Below are 16,980 nucleotides of genomic sequence, written 5' to 3'. Positions count from 1 at the left end.
CCCACACCTAAGGCTGTAATACCCTAGAGAGTTAGTGGACAGCACCATGTCACTTTGAACCAGCTTGCATGTCTTCCTCCACAACAAATGGAATTTAACACTACATTTGGACTTTAAAATCATTTCCACGAGTCTCAAGATTAGAGAGATTTTATCTGATGACTTCATGTCAGGCTGGAAGAGTTTAAATGCTTAGCAGTCAGTCTACAGGTCCACTGGCAACCAGCCACTGGAAAATGGGTGTGCTGAGTCCCAAGAACAATCCCTGTCCCCAAAAATACAACACTACCAGGCTAAGCTCCTGCTCTGAGTGGATGAGGTGAGCATGCTACGTCAGCTGGCACTTGCTAAGAGCTGCTATCACTGAAGTACTGGGTCATATGCAACAGTTTTGTGGGAATACAGCCAATCTAGGGCCATGAAAATTGCAACATACATAGGTTATGGTCCTGCCTACTTATCTGTACTTATAAATAGGATTAATACACAACAGAAGAAAGAATTAAAAATTCTTTGGTATCACCACTTTAAAAACTGCAAGTTCAAAAAACTAGTCTTACTAAAAATCCATCTAGTTCAGTTTCCTGCAAAGCAGAACAAATTACCGCTTTTCCCTTGCCACACCATGTGCACGGCTGCACTACTTCACACAACTTCATCATCCAAATTACATCATCCAAGGAGTCTGAAGGTTCTGTATTTTAACTTGATTTAACAAGTGTGTCTGTCCCCTCACTATTCAAGCTGTTCAGAATTTGGAAACCAGGATTAATTGGTGAGATAGCTGCGGAAGTTCCATTTACATTTCCTTGGTGACTTGCTTCTGGTTTGAAAATTGCCCCTGTATTGAGAGTTTTATCTATAGTAAGAATTCATTTATGATGAACCTAGCCCATTAACATGTCTTCAAGAACTTTTTGTGAGACACATTAGCAGTAAACTTTCAAGTTTTACTACACCAGGATAACTGCGTTCTCTCTATGCTATCTGACCAACAGGCATGGCCCATCTCCAAATACAAAATACTGATTAACACCCATTATTTATTTAACCAATATAGTCAAGTTTGTGTTATAGTTTCCTGTCATGTGTTACTTTCAAAACTTAATCTAAAACGTATGCAATTTCTCAAGTCTTCTTAGGTCCACATAAGTACAAAAAAATGAGTGATAAAAATAAAGCCTAACTCCACTTGTTCCAAGATCATTTAAACATCCTGTAAAGGCATCTTAATCCATTCTTTTTTCATTGCAAACCCCTTTGTTATTGTTTTACATAGAAAAATGTTGAAGACCATGACTGTAATTTCCACATATGGATGTTACTTCTACATTTTGAAGGCTGTCTTTCTAGATCATGTGATTTAAGCATATTAATTTTAATTGTTTAAGAGTGCTGAGTCTGTTTCAATAGGTCACGGCTATATTCACATTTATTCGGAGCCCATAATACACTATTTCTAAGCAATTTCTGTGCTGCCTGCAAGAGCTTTGCCCCTTTTGCCTGTCCTTTCTGAAGGGTCATTTTTGGCAAGTCTTCTTGGAACGACTTTCAATTAAAAAAATACTGCTACTTTAATGACTCTCCCCATATTTTTGTTCCTATAAAGATGCTGAACCAGTACTTTACAGTCAGTATTAGAGAGATGTGCTTCAGTAGTTTTAGTCTCATTACAGATTTAAGAATGCAAAACTCACTGCTAGTTTCCACAAAATGTTAGGTTATTCACAATGCCATTTTTTCCCCCTTCACTGAGAAGTTCACTTGGCTTTCACTCTATTCTCTGTTTCACACTTAAGGGAATGGCCAACACTGCTGCTCCCCAAGTAAGAGAAGTGACCAGAATCTGCATTATGAGAAAGTGAGAAATGCTCTCCTTGGCACAACCAACAGCCCACCCATTCCAGTATTTCCTTTCACAGAATGGCTGTAGATGTTATTCAGTGACAACACACAAACCTGAATTTCTGATGCCTACATTCCTGACACCATCCCCAGGATCCATTAATTCATTGTCAGGGACATCAAGAGTACAGCCTTGTCTCATCATTTTAGTATCACATACAGACCCTTTACATGAACTCCCCTAATTCCTTTTAAATCTGCTCTGCACTTCCATAATAACAGCCTCAATATTCTTTTGAAGTAACTGAATATGATCTATACACTTCTCAAATTGCATTAAGATGCAATGTGTTAAAAATGAGCCTCTTGCAAAGTGCCAGATTTCCGTAATTCCAAGATGTACAACTTAGCTTAGAAACATGACCATTGACCTCAACACTAACACAATTTACAGCTACTGCTGGTGTAGTTTTAATGAAGTTTTGCAATTTTCCAAGATTTGCTTCATAAATTATATTCGTGTATTCAAAAGTAAAAGGCAAGAAGAGAGATAAAAAGCTTAAAAATAGAACTTTTATTCTCCAAACACGCTACAGTTCAAATTCTGCAGCTACCAGCACTGGACACTTCAGACACAAGCAGACACATTACTTAAGAGGTACCTACCTAACTGATGATTCAGTATGAGCTCTTAAAGTCTATTATACTACTGCAGTGGTGAGGCACTGACATGTTTCATGTTTACAAGCATAACTATTTTATTTTTCCCTCACTTCAAAACACCTTGATCTTTGTAGAGAAGAATACATTATTTTCATAGAGCTACACTACACTGCAGGTCAATAAACAGTTCACGTAACTTGCTGGCTTTAGTATCCAAGACCAACCAAGCATTTTCTTCCTTCCTCCTCCTGCCTGTATCCATCCCACAGCCTTCAACCATCTTTTATTGCATTACTTTTCATTCAGGTCACAGAGTGACCTCATTTACAATATACCCCTGCTAACAGTCATATTAGCAAAATGAAAAGAGCAGGTACCAACAGCTGGATGTTGTTGATTAATATTTCACTGCAAACATATACTTTTCCTATTTTTCTCTATGGCCAAAGTACTGAGTAGTAAGGATATATTCATTAACTGTACCCTTCAAAATACTTCTGAAGGGATAAAACTGCACTTAATTTTTCAAATTCGTTTCCTTCTGGATTTCCTGATGGTTTTTTATGCCAAACACAAGGCTGACCTAAGACATCTGTTAAAACTACCATCACTTATTTAAGCCATACATTTCAAAATCATAAAAACTGCAAAAAGATCTAAACACACAGGAAAACTGGGGCACTACCAGCTGTTTTCCTGAGAACCAACAATTATGCAATACTGATTAAACTTTTGTACCAATTAGTATGATGTGCAAGCTTTCATTTCAACCAGTAAGTCAGAAATATACAAACTAACTAACCTTTCATCAGCGGTCTCATATATACAACATTAGCCAACTTGATTATCAGTCATTATTTATCCTCTTTGCAAAAAGACTCAATTACAGAGCTCAAAGAAATGAGTTCTGTAACTTGGCTAGCTTGTGTCCAAAGCAAACAAAGGGAAGATCAAGGAAGCTTTAATGTTAACTTGCTAACAAATATTTTATTATTCCAAACCACCTCTAATTCTACCTCATGCTACATGCACCAAATTATACCACAACCACAAAAAGGTGTAATCTAGTTACAGAAGTTATATACTGCACAGAACAGAAGCTAATATTAATTTTGGGCAGATATTTAGTGTGAATAGCAATAAGCTAGTAGGTTTCTTGATAGCTAAAAATTGAAATAACTACCGCATATAACAAGTTATTTGGAAATTAAGTCTCCATAATTTCACAAGCCAAAGCTAAACGCAGCATGTCCCTCTTGAACTATAATGCACCTCCAAAACAGAACAGTCTGACTAACCACTTACACAGGGACAAAAAGCTGCACCAATTCCAAATTCAATGTGTTAGAGAACAGATTGGAAAAAGGAAAATAAAATTGTGCCGTATATGAACAAAGTTACATTCATTGACTCATAGAATCATTTAGGTTGGAAAAGACCCTTAAGACCATAAAATCCAACTATAGCCATGGCAATTTACAAAATTTATTTTCCAAAATCCTTTCCAAAGATAAACTGCACTTTGCTTCAGGATCAAGCAAAAATGTCCATGCACCCCAAAAAGCTCAATCTGTTTGAAAGAGAATTGTACATTTTCTCAGTTATGTCCCTCCTTACAGGTTATTGGTTTACACCATGACAGTCTCAGAGAGGATTCTTTGCAAATGAAACTGTACTAAAAGACTCCTTCCACCAAGCCCCAGAGACCAGTTTACAGCTAGCTCTAAATAAAAAGTTCTAAGCACAGATAGTGTGGGCAAACTCCTCAGCAACAACTGTTTCACGGATCTATTCACACCACACTTATTAACGTAGACCGCAGCCTTAAGTGACTGGCTCTCAGAAATAATTCTGACTCTCTCAAAACCTCTCCTTCCCAGCCCTTCTATTAACAGCTAAGACACAATCAACACAACACAGCATATGCTGGATCCAACTGATCTGCTTTTGTCTGACTGGATCAAAAGCAGGGGCACTATGGTTTGAAAACCCAAACATTCACCAGGCTAATTAACAGACACTGACCAACTCACTTCTCACCATTGGTCCTTACACAGCCTGGGTAGGGGGGAAGAGATCAGTCATGTACCTCCTAAGGAGTTTCAAAACTGCTGCTGCTCTCTCTTAAAAAAGCCAGAGTGACTAAAGAATTAGCATTGTCTAATTTATAGCTAATTTTCTGTAGACTTCTATGTAGAAACACGCTTTTCCAGGCAGTCTCATCCCCTGGTCAATGTTACTTGCATTCAACAAACAAATCTGTCACCCTGCTATGGGACTACTGGAGTGATTTCTAGCATAGCTCAAGAAGGATGAATTTTATAGAGTTTTAAAAAAGTCAACAGCAGACTACCTACACATTACAGATATAAGAGAAAATTCTTGGCAACCAGCCCTGAGCTGTGTTAAGGCAGAGAAAAGAACAGGGTGTCAGAATGGCCCGAACAGGGTGGCAGAATGGCCCTTCAGCCTGAACAAAACTATGAATGCTACAGAAATGGAGCATGGGGGAGACAGGCAAGGAGCAAACTTGAAAAAAAGCTGTTGTGTCTAAGACATCAGAAGAGATTAAACCTTCACAATTGAGGCACTGCAGTGCAACTATTCACTGTCAATATCAACAAGCAAGAATAGTTTTTAAATGTTTTCATGGCAATTTGAAGCTAAGCAAGAAAAATTTGATGATGCAGCTTATAAACACCTTTGTTAGTAAATCCAGGTGCTCTGCACTGAGCAAAATGAGTACTCAAAGAGTGAAAAATTGGAAAAATAGAAGTTTGGTTACCCACAAGAGTTAAACGCAAAGTTGGTAATTCTAATATTAAATTCTAAAGCAATCTATTTTATGAAAAACTATGCATATCAGATTCTGCAGTTTATTTTGAGCATCAGCCCTTTCAGGTTACAACAGGAAGTTAACAACAAAGATAGGTCTTAAAGTTGAGTACAATCTTCAGTATTACAGCACAAGGTAGCCTTTATACTGCGTTCATACAAGCATTTTCAGTTTAGCTACAGCATACTACACTAAACCTTAACAAAACTTAACAGTAGTCTGTTTGCATAAATATCACATTTTTAATGTAAGCATTCTACTGTGTGTGAGAGCTGTCGAGTTTTGAAACTTGTGTGGGCAATCCAGAAACAAGGCTTCCTTGCAACACATTCAAGTTTCTTCTATTTTATTTTATTCAATAGCACCTTTAAATGGAACATTGTAAAGGAGTAAAGAATTGTCTGTTCTCTACAACTACAAAGTAGTTGTATTATGCACCAGCTTCTTTTACCTCTCTGGGCACCAAATAGAAGTAGTTTAAGCACTGCATTAGGAAATGTCTAACTAGCCATAAATAGAAACACAATTGAAAAGCTAAGTCAATGAATATTACACAAGATTTGAAAACACTTTAGTATTCTAGAAAAGTTGCAAGTATGCCACAAGAAGTTAAATTTTCTCTCAGTTTTAACATCAAGCAGCATTAAATATCCTGCCATCTAGAACATCAGGCTTTAGTAATAGATCCCCTGCCTGAAAAATACAGAACAGTAATGGGCATAGCCTAATGAACAGTCTATTAACCCTAAATAAAGGTCAATTGATATACAAATTCTATCATAGACAGACCTCTAGACTGGAAATTTCTGTGAAAGATGCTAAAGAGCACCCGTTTTACAGGGCTATTACCTTGTCCAGGTCTTGGGGTTGCAGATGTTCCAGCAGATGGTAGTTCAGTCTCCTGCCAATTAATTATAAATAACATTATCCGAATGCTCAGCTCCATAGTACCTTTCAGATTACATCAGTATCAATAACAAGATTCACCTTTGCACTTGATTCTGGATCAAACCTTTCAAGGATTAGTTTAGCAGTCTTGTACGTTTCCTTTTCCATTACTTCCTCAAGCTGAAAACAGAAAGGTTCCACACATCAATAGATAATTTTTCAAAGAATTTCCCCCCACCATAGCCTCCCATTTACAAGCATCTTATCAATGTTACCAAAAGGCAAAGCTCATCCATGAACCAGAAGCATTTTCAGATATCTGAGGATTTGCTGTATTCAATGGAAAATAAATTTTGCTTTCAAGAATAGTTTCTAAACTCTAATGGACTACTTGTACTTAACAGCTTTATTGCAAGGAAACACCAAATATTGCTAATTGTTTACATATAATGAGGAGAATAATTACAAGCACCAACTTCAATAATGGAATGTGCAAAAATCTATCAGCCATCATTATTGGAAGTTATTAGACATGACAAGCAAATGACAGGCAATTCCTTAGATTTATTTCCTCATAGCACTTAATGCTATTAATTTAAGGAAGGTCGTTAGCCAAGTGCTTTACAGAATAAAGTCCCTGTGCCAATTAACTGCTGTCAGCATCGATTTTAGATTATTTATTAGCAGAAGCAATTAGCTTGCTGCAAATGCTGTGAAAACTCACTAACTAGAGAACAGCCATAGAATTTGCTCAAATGACTTTAAAGGCTGGATCTACATCTTTACAGCAATTCAAACTGCTTTTCAGAAAAAAGAGGACGTTAAGAATTTAAATAAAAAAATTTACTGAGAACTATGCATACTTTAGGGAGTGTAATTAAAGCACTTCATTATTAAAGCGTTTTATTTACAATGCACTCAAGTGGCTTTATAGCTAATACATGGGCTTAATTAAAAAAAGTAATCACTAGTAAAGTATCATTTTAGTGGTTAACAGCCAACATCAGAAGCAGCTTAACTTTCAAACTCAGATAGTTGATGTCATGATAAATACCTAATATGTATAGAAATTGTAATACATTTTACAGTATCTTAAGCAGACCTTTCTTCCTAGATATGCTGACTAATGGCCATATTCTAAATGTGGGGACTCTGTTCTGAAGTCTGCTGTTGGCATAAACTGCAAAACTGAAAAGGTCAGTGGTCAAAAAATTTAATTCTCTCAAACTCATTTATCACTGCTAAAATAACAAATGGTGCAGGTTAACATGAATTTTATGCCATTATTTAGCTAGTAAGAAACTAAAGTTTCAACCATTCTGCATATACAGGCTGTGCAGGAGTTTTGCACTGAGACAGACCTCAGGATTACAAATAGACCTCAGAAGCTAAATAAAAATTCACTCCATTTAAAGGCTACTGTGTATTCATTTAACACTCACTCCCTCCAGACACTTCTTGAAGTTTGAAGCAATGAATACTATCCACGCTGTTAATTAAGAACTGTTGAAACAAAAGGGAGTGAAGAAGGAAGTAAAAATCAATTTCCTAACTTGTATTTCAGCATCACTTTGGAGTTAACCCACTAACTTCGTAAAACAAATGCCACATAGTGCCATAAGAGCAGAATTAATGACCTAATAGGAAAAATAAAGTATTTACTGCTTATAAAAGTAAAAACTGTAAGACAGACTTTTATACAGAGGGATAAGGCTAGTGAGGTGAAGTTGCAAAGTGGAGAAGCATTAACAGTCAGTGCTAATATTTGGCTGCCAAGTCCAAATTTAAAAAACCCAATTCATTTCACATCAATGAACATAAAATGCATGCTATTGTCTGTATAGCCAAAAAGAAAAATGAGAAATAACTTTCTGCAGGACAAAATGACCTTTAAGAGAGAAAAACCAGAATGCTCCACCATCAGTTGACACTTTCTTTACCTAAAGCACTTCTCACCACAGCAGTTTTAGATAGTATAGTAACTATTTGTGGATACATAAGTTTTGCAAAAAAAGTAACATTATTTTGAAACATAATTCAACTCCCACCACAAGATTCAGATGTGGAAGTTATCCCCCACTTTACATAGTTTCTGGATAATTCAATGAGTTCCTCCTCATATTTTGAAATTCATACATAGCTTTGAAGTTCTAGTAAAGCTGAATCTGAACAAGAATTCAGTATCACAAATGACTACAGATTTCTTGAAAATATATAGAAATTGTCAGGATTTCTACAAGCATATTCACATTTCTCATGCTTTCACTTGTAGAGTACACTTTTCTAAAGTAAATTGAAATTTGGCTGACAATACCAAATAAAGAATCAAAAAGGTCCAAGTTTACTTACTGTGAGGGAATCAGTATAATTACCAGAAGAAAGTAAGAGCCTGAGTAAAATTTAAATACTACTTCTGTGTTTGCATAGCAGAGGAAACTGGCTCTTGTGCCAACACAGGAAGCTCATTTATGAATACAAACCAATACAACACTGACTTCTGGAACATTCACCATCCTGAAGCATAATCTTGGAAAGGTTAACTTAATGCTGAGCACTAACACAGCAAATTGCTCAACACCTCTTACTCTTTTTCCAAAATACAGTCTTCTCTGAGATCCAAAACTTTTCCTACAAAATCATTTTCTACTTTCTGCCAAGGGCGTAACTCTTAGTCTATCCTTATCAATAAAACTATAAAGCTGAGCAACCGAAATTACAAGTGAACTTTCTAAGAAAGGTAATACCAGCCTAAGCATGAATTTTTCATGGAATTAATCAGATCTCAATAAAGAAGCATGGTACCACATTCTCTTCTTATGAACAATTGTATGGATGAACTCCTTCCCAACAGGCAACCAAAGAGAATTCTGTGGGAATGACATCAGCTGCCTAAATAGAATAGTACACGAAATGTATTTTAAGCTCCCAAAGACTTAAGTACTGGCATGGTGCAAACCACTCATTACTCACCATACTCCTATATGAGTTCATAAATTGAGAATTATTTGGTATGTCAAACCCAACTACGAGGAGGTCTTTCTTTATGTTCACACAAAGCCATGAAACTCATCTCAGTGTACCATTTAAGACAGACCAGTACACGTAGCAAAAGTTTTATTAAAATCAGAAATAAATCATTTAAGTTACAGTAATCAATCCAATCAGATCCATGCCAACATTAAAATCACCAAGGTAACTGACCCTTCATCAGTAAATATGATTTTTAACCATATTTTGAGTTTCCAGTTGCAGATTTGCAGTACTTCAGCATTTACTGGTTAGACAAAACTGGGCTTATGCAAGAACCAACTCCTAGCAGAGTTTATACCACATACTGAAAGTTATCAAAATATATTGATTGTCTACACCTAGAAGGCTGAAGACAAAGTTGATTAAAGAGTAATTAATTTAAGTAACAGAACTCATATGCTGCATTTTTTTCCCACTACTAATGTAGCTCCAAGACAGCCTTGAAATCCGACTAGTTGTTTGTTTTGTTTTTTTTTTCCCCTAGATTAACAGATGCAATTTCTAAACTCTTACCCGAAATGGCTTGGAAGTCTTTAAAAGTCTAATATTACACTTAGCCTACTATTCAGAATAGCTGAGCAAGCTTCAGCAAAGTTTGATTCTAAAATTAGCAAGGTAATTACTATACTAGCTTCACAACTTTGTCCTCAGGCTAAGAATTATCCCATCTTTAAGACTGCTGTTCCAGGTAAACTCTCCACTAATTCCCAGTTGTATCAGCTTAATACATGTCCTGCACCCTTGCTTTAATATGCTTAACCCTCTGAACTTGCTCATCTACCCATGTTCAGGCTTAAGGGCTGACATCCTCATTAACTGAGAAACTCCGAGGCCAAAATCACAGCTGAACAGTCACGAACACAACCACAGTATCCCTTATGATCAAGGAAGGAAACAAAGTCGTATCTTGAAGTAGTGCCTTAATTTCAGCTAATAAACGTAATCCCTACCCCCAGTTAATAACTCAACATGCTTTAAAGTATTCACTAGGAAAAAAACCAGCATAAAGTCAGTTCTGCGAGAAATAAGTATTACACAAACTGAGTCAAAGTACAGAATAGACAATACTAATGGTAATTTCCAGATGAAGTATCTGTACTTGTCAAGTTTTAGACCCGCATGAGTATCCACATGACTATGTCACCAAAGCCAGAAGAGAAGTTAAACAGAAATTAATTTCTATTGAGCAATCACTGCAAACCCACCAGGGCACTATAGCAGATGAGGAGCTTAGACCATTTACAGGTAAGCCCTGTAACAACCTTATGTCCCTTCAGCACACAAGTAATGTCTGTAGGGAAAAGGTGGGCCACATGACTGTAAAACACAAGTACTGTAACATTTTTCAAAAGGACAATTGTCTTCAATATAAGATTTATCCAGCAATTAGGTAGCTGAGCTGCAACCAAGTGAAAAAGCACAGCTATTGCACCAGGCTCAGCGCCTAGACAACAATTTGCATTACAAATAAACAGGAAACACGTAATTTACTTATCCTAAATACTTGGAGGGCCACAATATAAATTTCTTAGTAAGTAATCCTATTTGCAAACTCAGCAGCAAATCACAATTCAAGAGGGAAAAAAACCCCTCTCCCACCCCATTATTTAACTGATTTTTGTTTTACTAAAAAGTAGGTTATTCATAGCCAAAGGCCCTTCTAAAGAAAGTTAATCAAACAAAACGAAATCTGACTATTACCAAAATTAAATTTTACAGATTGCAATTTATTCAGAGTGTTTATCTAAAACACAAATTGTATTCTGTCTTGTTACCTGCCTCCCCTTCCAGCTCATTTCAACATGTTCTGTTTCATGTATAATTATCTAATTTTAATGCTTAATTGAATATCTTAAATTATGATGAACCTCCCGAGTCCATCTTCTGAGTAAAAAATACCAACATGGCACAGATTCAAGAGGTTGCAGTAAGTTCTCTGTTTCTGGTTCCTCCCTAGAAACCAGGCACCTACAAGTTCACATGATAATCACAGACTCTGAAAAATAGCTGAGTTATACATTATTGGACTTCCCAGAACTCAGTTTCACTAATCCTATTTAGAAGTTCCTCTTTAATGATTAAAGCTTGACTTGCATATATACTCATGGCAATTTATACTTCCAGATTAAAATTCTCCATAGTTACACTATAATTTCATTCTTGTCTGCAAAGTATTTATGCAGTTGTTTCATTTTTGTATTGTGCATTGTTTCATCCTGGTTCTTTACAGTACATTGTTTTGATGTCTTTCATATGCAAAATACACATTTAGGTTTTTTCCTGACTTATCTTTTATTCAATGCCTTTTGTCCTAATTGCTTCTCACACAGAAAAATTCAGTATTACTAGCTCTTCTATAAAAAAAGATTTTAATGATTACAGAAAACTAAGCCTAAACTGAAATGAAGACTTTGCATTTAAGATTCCAAAAACTCTTTTGTTCTCCACTGTGCTTTTTCAGATTCAAGAACTTTCCCTTTAACCAAATGACTGTTAATTGGAAACATTAACTAATTTCAGTTAAGCAGTTTTCATAAAATAAACTTAACAGAACTGTAATGTTCATTTCTTTCCTTCCTAGAAAATGTAAGCCTCTCCAACCCCTTTGTATCCCCACTACAACCAAAAGGCACATCCATTTAAATATTAGCAAATACTCTTTACCAAAGGACAATGACATAATTAGGTTACAGATTATCTTTTTTACATCTACATTTTAAAAGTGATAAAACACAGATCATGATGTAATACCAGACTCTTACCCAACTCATTTTTGGTACTTTTGCTGTGCGTTTTTTATTAATTTAGCTACCATGGCAAAATCTAGAAGGTATGAGGTGAACACTTTGTGAAACTCATTAATAACAAAGCCTCATAAAAGAATTTTTGGAGGGAGGAGGAGCTGCTTTGGCAGGGTAGGGTTGAGGGTGGAGAGTGTTTGGGTCGTGGCAGTTTTTAAGTTTTGCCTTACAAGGCAGGTGAAGCCAACCATGTCAGAAAACAGTTTCCTCTCTCATCAAGCCTCCATATGGAGTAATTAAACTGAGAGGAAACTGCTTTCAATGTTACAAACTTCACAAAGAAGGCAAGTTATCCAAGACTTGGAACCTTTTCCATCCTAAATTTTTCTTACTGAGATTAACTCCTGATCAAGTTTGGTGCAAATATCTGGAATACACCAGTTTTAGTGCACCATAATAACCATCTTTTCTTCAAGTTTTACTTACTATTTTTTTCTTCTGGGATTTCAAATCTTCCAGCGCATCATCTAAAAGAAGGACATTATACATTAGTTTTTAAATATAAAGTAAGATAATTTCAGCACATTCTAAACATTGACTTTGCCTTGTGAAATCAGGAAAAATTATGCACTGACCACTACCAACTCTAAACAGCAGTAAACTTTGTATAAAATAACTAGAATTTTTATGTGAAAATAAATCACTTAAAATGCTGAAACTGCTTATAAATTATAGCCTACTGTTATCACTTCACAGTTATAACTATTAAAGACTTTTATGTACCATTTCCTCATTAAGCAAACCAATTCTAGCCAGTGCCCTGCTTTGACCTACATTAAAACTGGTACAACAATGGACCAAATACATTCAATCTCGTGAGTCAAAATACAGAAAAAAGCTTGAGGTCTAAGCATTAATATATCTATCTGAGATACACAGATTTACTGGCTTCAGTGTTTCACATAAACCTCTTAACATATACTAATTTCAAATGCCAGGTCAATTCCAAGCTTCAAAGCTTAGCAGAGCCCCAGTTTTGTAAGAACAGCTACCAGAAGGTCATTTTAGTACTACATGTTAAGAGACTGTTACAGCAGGCAGGCACAACACCTAACTTCTCTAAGAGGAAGAGAACGAAAACAGGCCAAATGCATGTGGGATTTTCCTGAAAGTCAATGTTCGGAGCTTGACACTCCTGGAAAACTCACTGAAATAAACCATCACCTAAAGCAGAAGATAGTCTCTCAACAATTTGCTTTCTACTACCTCTTTTCACAGCAAGATTTTAACAACTGTACAATTTTTCACCCTTTCTCAGCTCTACTGAACACTGGCAGCTTACTTCCCGCAAAAATATACCTATTCTTACCCATTTTTAAAGACAGAAAAAGCTTCATAGAACAGGACACAAAACCAAAACAAATCAAGCTAAACACCCCTATTTTTGTATTTTTATTATTTATGAATAAGCATTCCATACCGTTCAAAGTTACTTCAGGAAAACTGTTACTTAAAATTAAAGGAACAAATAATTACTTGAACTTTTCCAGAATGCAGAAATCCATTTTGATCAAATAATCCTCTTTATTAAATGTGCAAAATACTAAAACTGGTATGCACATATTTGAAAGGTTATTATTTATGCAATAAAAGGGTTAACTACAACCACCCATATTTGTTAATAGCACATGGCAAAAGACAATATTTAATCCTGGGATGGGCCACAGCAGATGGACAATTCCAGAAAGTATTCATCTTCAAATTAGTAAGGTACCTCCTTTCACCAGATTTTTCATTTATATTAGAACACAGTCCCACACGTTGCCCTACACAGATTAACAGCTTAAAATGTACTGCAATGCAGTGTGGCATAATGAAACCAAATAACAGTAGAATACAGCCAGCTATTAATGGTTACTCCAGAAACTGCAAGTGCTTTTGGTACCTAGAAATGCCTAGAACACCTTCAAGCACAGCCTTCCACAAAGCAATGCAATCAGTTTAAAGTGTGGGTGTTTCTTTCTGATCACTTTACCTACTGTACTCAACAAGAACCTCACGAAACATCTGCTCCTTCAAACGTGGCCAAATGGCAATTACTGCAAAGCACTCTCAAGAAACCAACATATCTCATCTTAATTAAACCTACAGAAAAAAAGAATTCATACTAGAGAAGTCAATACCTGCAATATACCTCATTTATTTTCTCCATGCTTTGGGACAGATCAGCCTAAATCTTTATCAGTTGTTTGCCTGACCAGTCTTAAAAACTGAAATTCCATAATCTCTCTGCATCACCTTCACTGGAGTCTAGCTACAAATTTTCTTCGTTCACAGCATCATTCCCAAATCTGATGTATACCAGTTATCCAGCACAGAGCTTTATTGTATAAAGTAACCACCTCCAGCATCTCAGTATGTTACACTAACTTATCCCAGAATAAAAACTTAGCTTTAAGCAACTTAGTTGACAGTTTGCTATCTCAGCTACGCTTTCTCCTGCTTTACTGCTTCAACTCTACATCAAATTTTTCTTTTTCAAATACAGGGGTTTTATCTCTGAGGTAAAACATTTTTTATCCAGTCTCTGGAACCACACAGAAATAATCCCTTTTGGCATGTTCTATCATCTACTAAACCCTTTAAACACAGGTTCAACAAAAGCACTAGACCTGCCTGTATGCTCAAAACAGCAATAAAGACATTTAAGCAAACTAGAAAAACACACATTTTTTTCTTACTGAGCTATGAAATGCAAATCATTTGTTTCACCTTAGAAATGAATCACACAGCACCACAGAATATATGGACAATTTTATTTCTACATAAAAATGTATGTTCTGCGCTTGCATATCAAATGCAAACATTAAGTTTAAGAAAAATTCCTAAAGTGATGTTTAACTTGTAAGCTGTCACAAATTAAATACATCATGCTGCTCTGCAAGTCATAAAACACAGTGCAACACTGAGGTTTTCCTGTATTATTGCTCACATCACCATGAGATATTGTTACAGGCTGGATTGCTTTCAAGGAAAGTCTCAAATGAATTCTAACTACTGCAGACAAGTGTCACAGATGCTGTTTTTAAATAGCATGCAGATTCACTCTAATGCAAAATTTAACAACTTTTTATATATATCTGAACACCTCCATTACTTTTTGGTTTTGTTACATGACTTCCAATTTTCCTTAACTCTCAAAAAAGCAGAAAAACACTTGCTTATACCTTTCCCTCTCAGGAAAACCTAAGTATGCCTTGGAGAACTTGGGAGAGAAAAGATAGCTTGACAAATAAGTTAGACACATCTGCTATAAATCTCTTCCCTTTTGCATAAGGATAACAGATTAAGACTGCTGGAATACTTGTGAGGTGTAAGTATCAAGGGAACTACTACTACTGTTTAGATTTCCTTTCCCCTTGCTCCTACTTCTACACCATATTTTATCCCATTACACTTTAGACACATGCAAAGACAGGAGAAAGTTAGCACAATTTTTTTAAGTGAAATGAAAGATTAAGCAGTTTCCTTCCTGCTCCTTCATGAACTACGTGGTAGAAAAAAGTTTAGCTAATACTACCCATTTCAGTATCAATTAGAAGCCTACTCTTGCCTTCCTGGAAGCCAAATGATCGAAAGTATTTACATTATCATAGCAAGCATCTTTCTCAACCAGCTACATGTTCTTTAAAAAAAAAAAAAAAAAACCAAGGAAAAAGTACTTACTATTCCTTTCTGTCCGTTTGGAAAAGAAAAAAATGAGCAGTGTTCTTATACACCAGATTCTTTAGAAGAAAAAGAATTATATTAATTAAAATATGTTACAGTAAGCATTTCTGAAGTCATTTAGCAAACAAAACACGTACCAGATAAGATTTTATTTCCCAAATACAAAAGACAGAAACCTTCAAACAGTATTTATATAAAAAACTAAAAATTAAATTAGCATCTTGTCAACAAGACATCAATATTGCTCTAAATAAAATCATCATTTATATTAAAATTAAATGTTACTTAAGGCAGAAATATTAAGGCAGCAGCAGAAATATCATCACTTGCTAAAAAATCTTCAGCTGAAAATTACTTAGTCATCACTTCTTATTTGATAGATTTATAATGCATTTTATCCAAAAAAGAAACTTACCAGTTAAAGCCCAAAATTAAGACCCAAGAGATTTGTGGGAAGAATTCTAATACAAATGAAAACCATGAGATAGAGCTATTGTACAAATTCTCTCCCAAGCAGAATTAACTGACTTGAGTCCTGGTGATTTTAGAGAGCTCTAAGTCTACTCAGTTTCTGTAGGGTTTCAGCTGACTTAGCTGGAGCAGTTTATGTCAAGATGAAGGTAAACTGAACTATGACCATTTTACATTTGAAAGGTCTCTCTGAAATCATCAGGACCTCATTTGTTTTAAAGCTTAGAATTGCCTCTAAATATTAAGCTGACACTTTTTCTGGTAAGTCACTCAGGCTAAGCCAAGTGGCAAACCTCATACACCAAGCCATTCCAAGCATCCAAACCCCTCCTAATTTAATTATATAATAGAGCCTAAATTAGCAACGTTTCATTTAAGAAAAAAACAATCTTAAAGGCTAGAAAGGTTATCTAACTAAAAGCATGCATAAGAAAGCAGGCAAAAGGCTCTAAGAGTTTTGACTTTTGATTCATAAGAACGTCTTCTGTATTTATACCATGGTTGCCCAGTTAAAAATGCCTTCAAGTATTAACAACACAATCCAAGTTAGGCAAGTTAGAGGAGGCAACTGGAATCTGAGAGCAGCCTATCCAAGGGAAGAGAAACAAAGAAGTTTAACTACGCCATGTTCAAAGATGTGCTATAATAATTGATCTAATAACAAAGGGGGATTTAGATGCTTACACAACACAAAGTGTCTTCATAAAGTACCAGAGGAAATAAATGTTTACAGGATTTAAATTGCCTTAAATACCCTGTTACACAGGCAAAAGCATT

General features: G+C 35.7%; 1 protein-coding gene across 5 annotated transcripts in view; it reads right to left on the bottom strand.

Moving 5' to 3' along the window:
- Positions 1-16,980, bottom strand: part of LNPK (lunapark, ER junction formation factor) — a 49,864-nt gene that overhangs the window by 24,278 nt on the left and 8,606 nt on the right. For all 5 annotated transcript variants that reach the window (XR_010722122.1, XR_010722121.1, XM_066189883.1 and 2 more), the window contains exons 5-8: positions 15,730-15,788; positions 12,490-12,530; positions 6,332-6,412; positions 6,194-6,245 (exon numbers count right to left, since the gene is read on the bottom strand). Coding sequence is in view for 3 of the 5 variants with exons in the window: in XM_066189883.1 (XP_066045980.1) it covers positions 6,194-6,245; positions 6,332-6,412; positions 12,490-12,530; positions 15,730-15,788 (233 nt within the window). In the remaining 2 variants the exon portion in view is untranslated. The remainder of the gene's footprint in view (positions 1-6,193; positions 6,246-6,331; positions 6,413-12,489; positions 12,531-15,729; positions 15,789-16,980) is intronic.

Source organism: Chamaea fasciata, unplaced genomic scaffold (assembly GCF_029207755.1).
Source record: "Chamaea fasciata isolate MVZ Bird 193981 ecotype frontalis unplaced genomic scaffold, bChaFas1.0.hap1 SCAF_8, whole genome shotgun sequence".
Lineage (NCBI taxonomy): Eukaryota > Metazoa > Chordata > Aves > Passeriformes > Sylviidae > Chamaea > Chamaea fasciata.
This window is presented reverse-complemented; position numbering and strand designations above follow the sequence as displayed.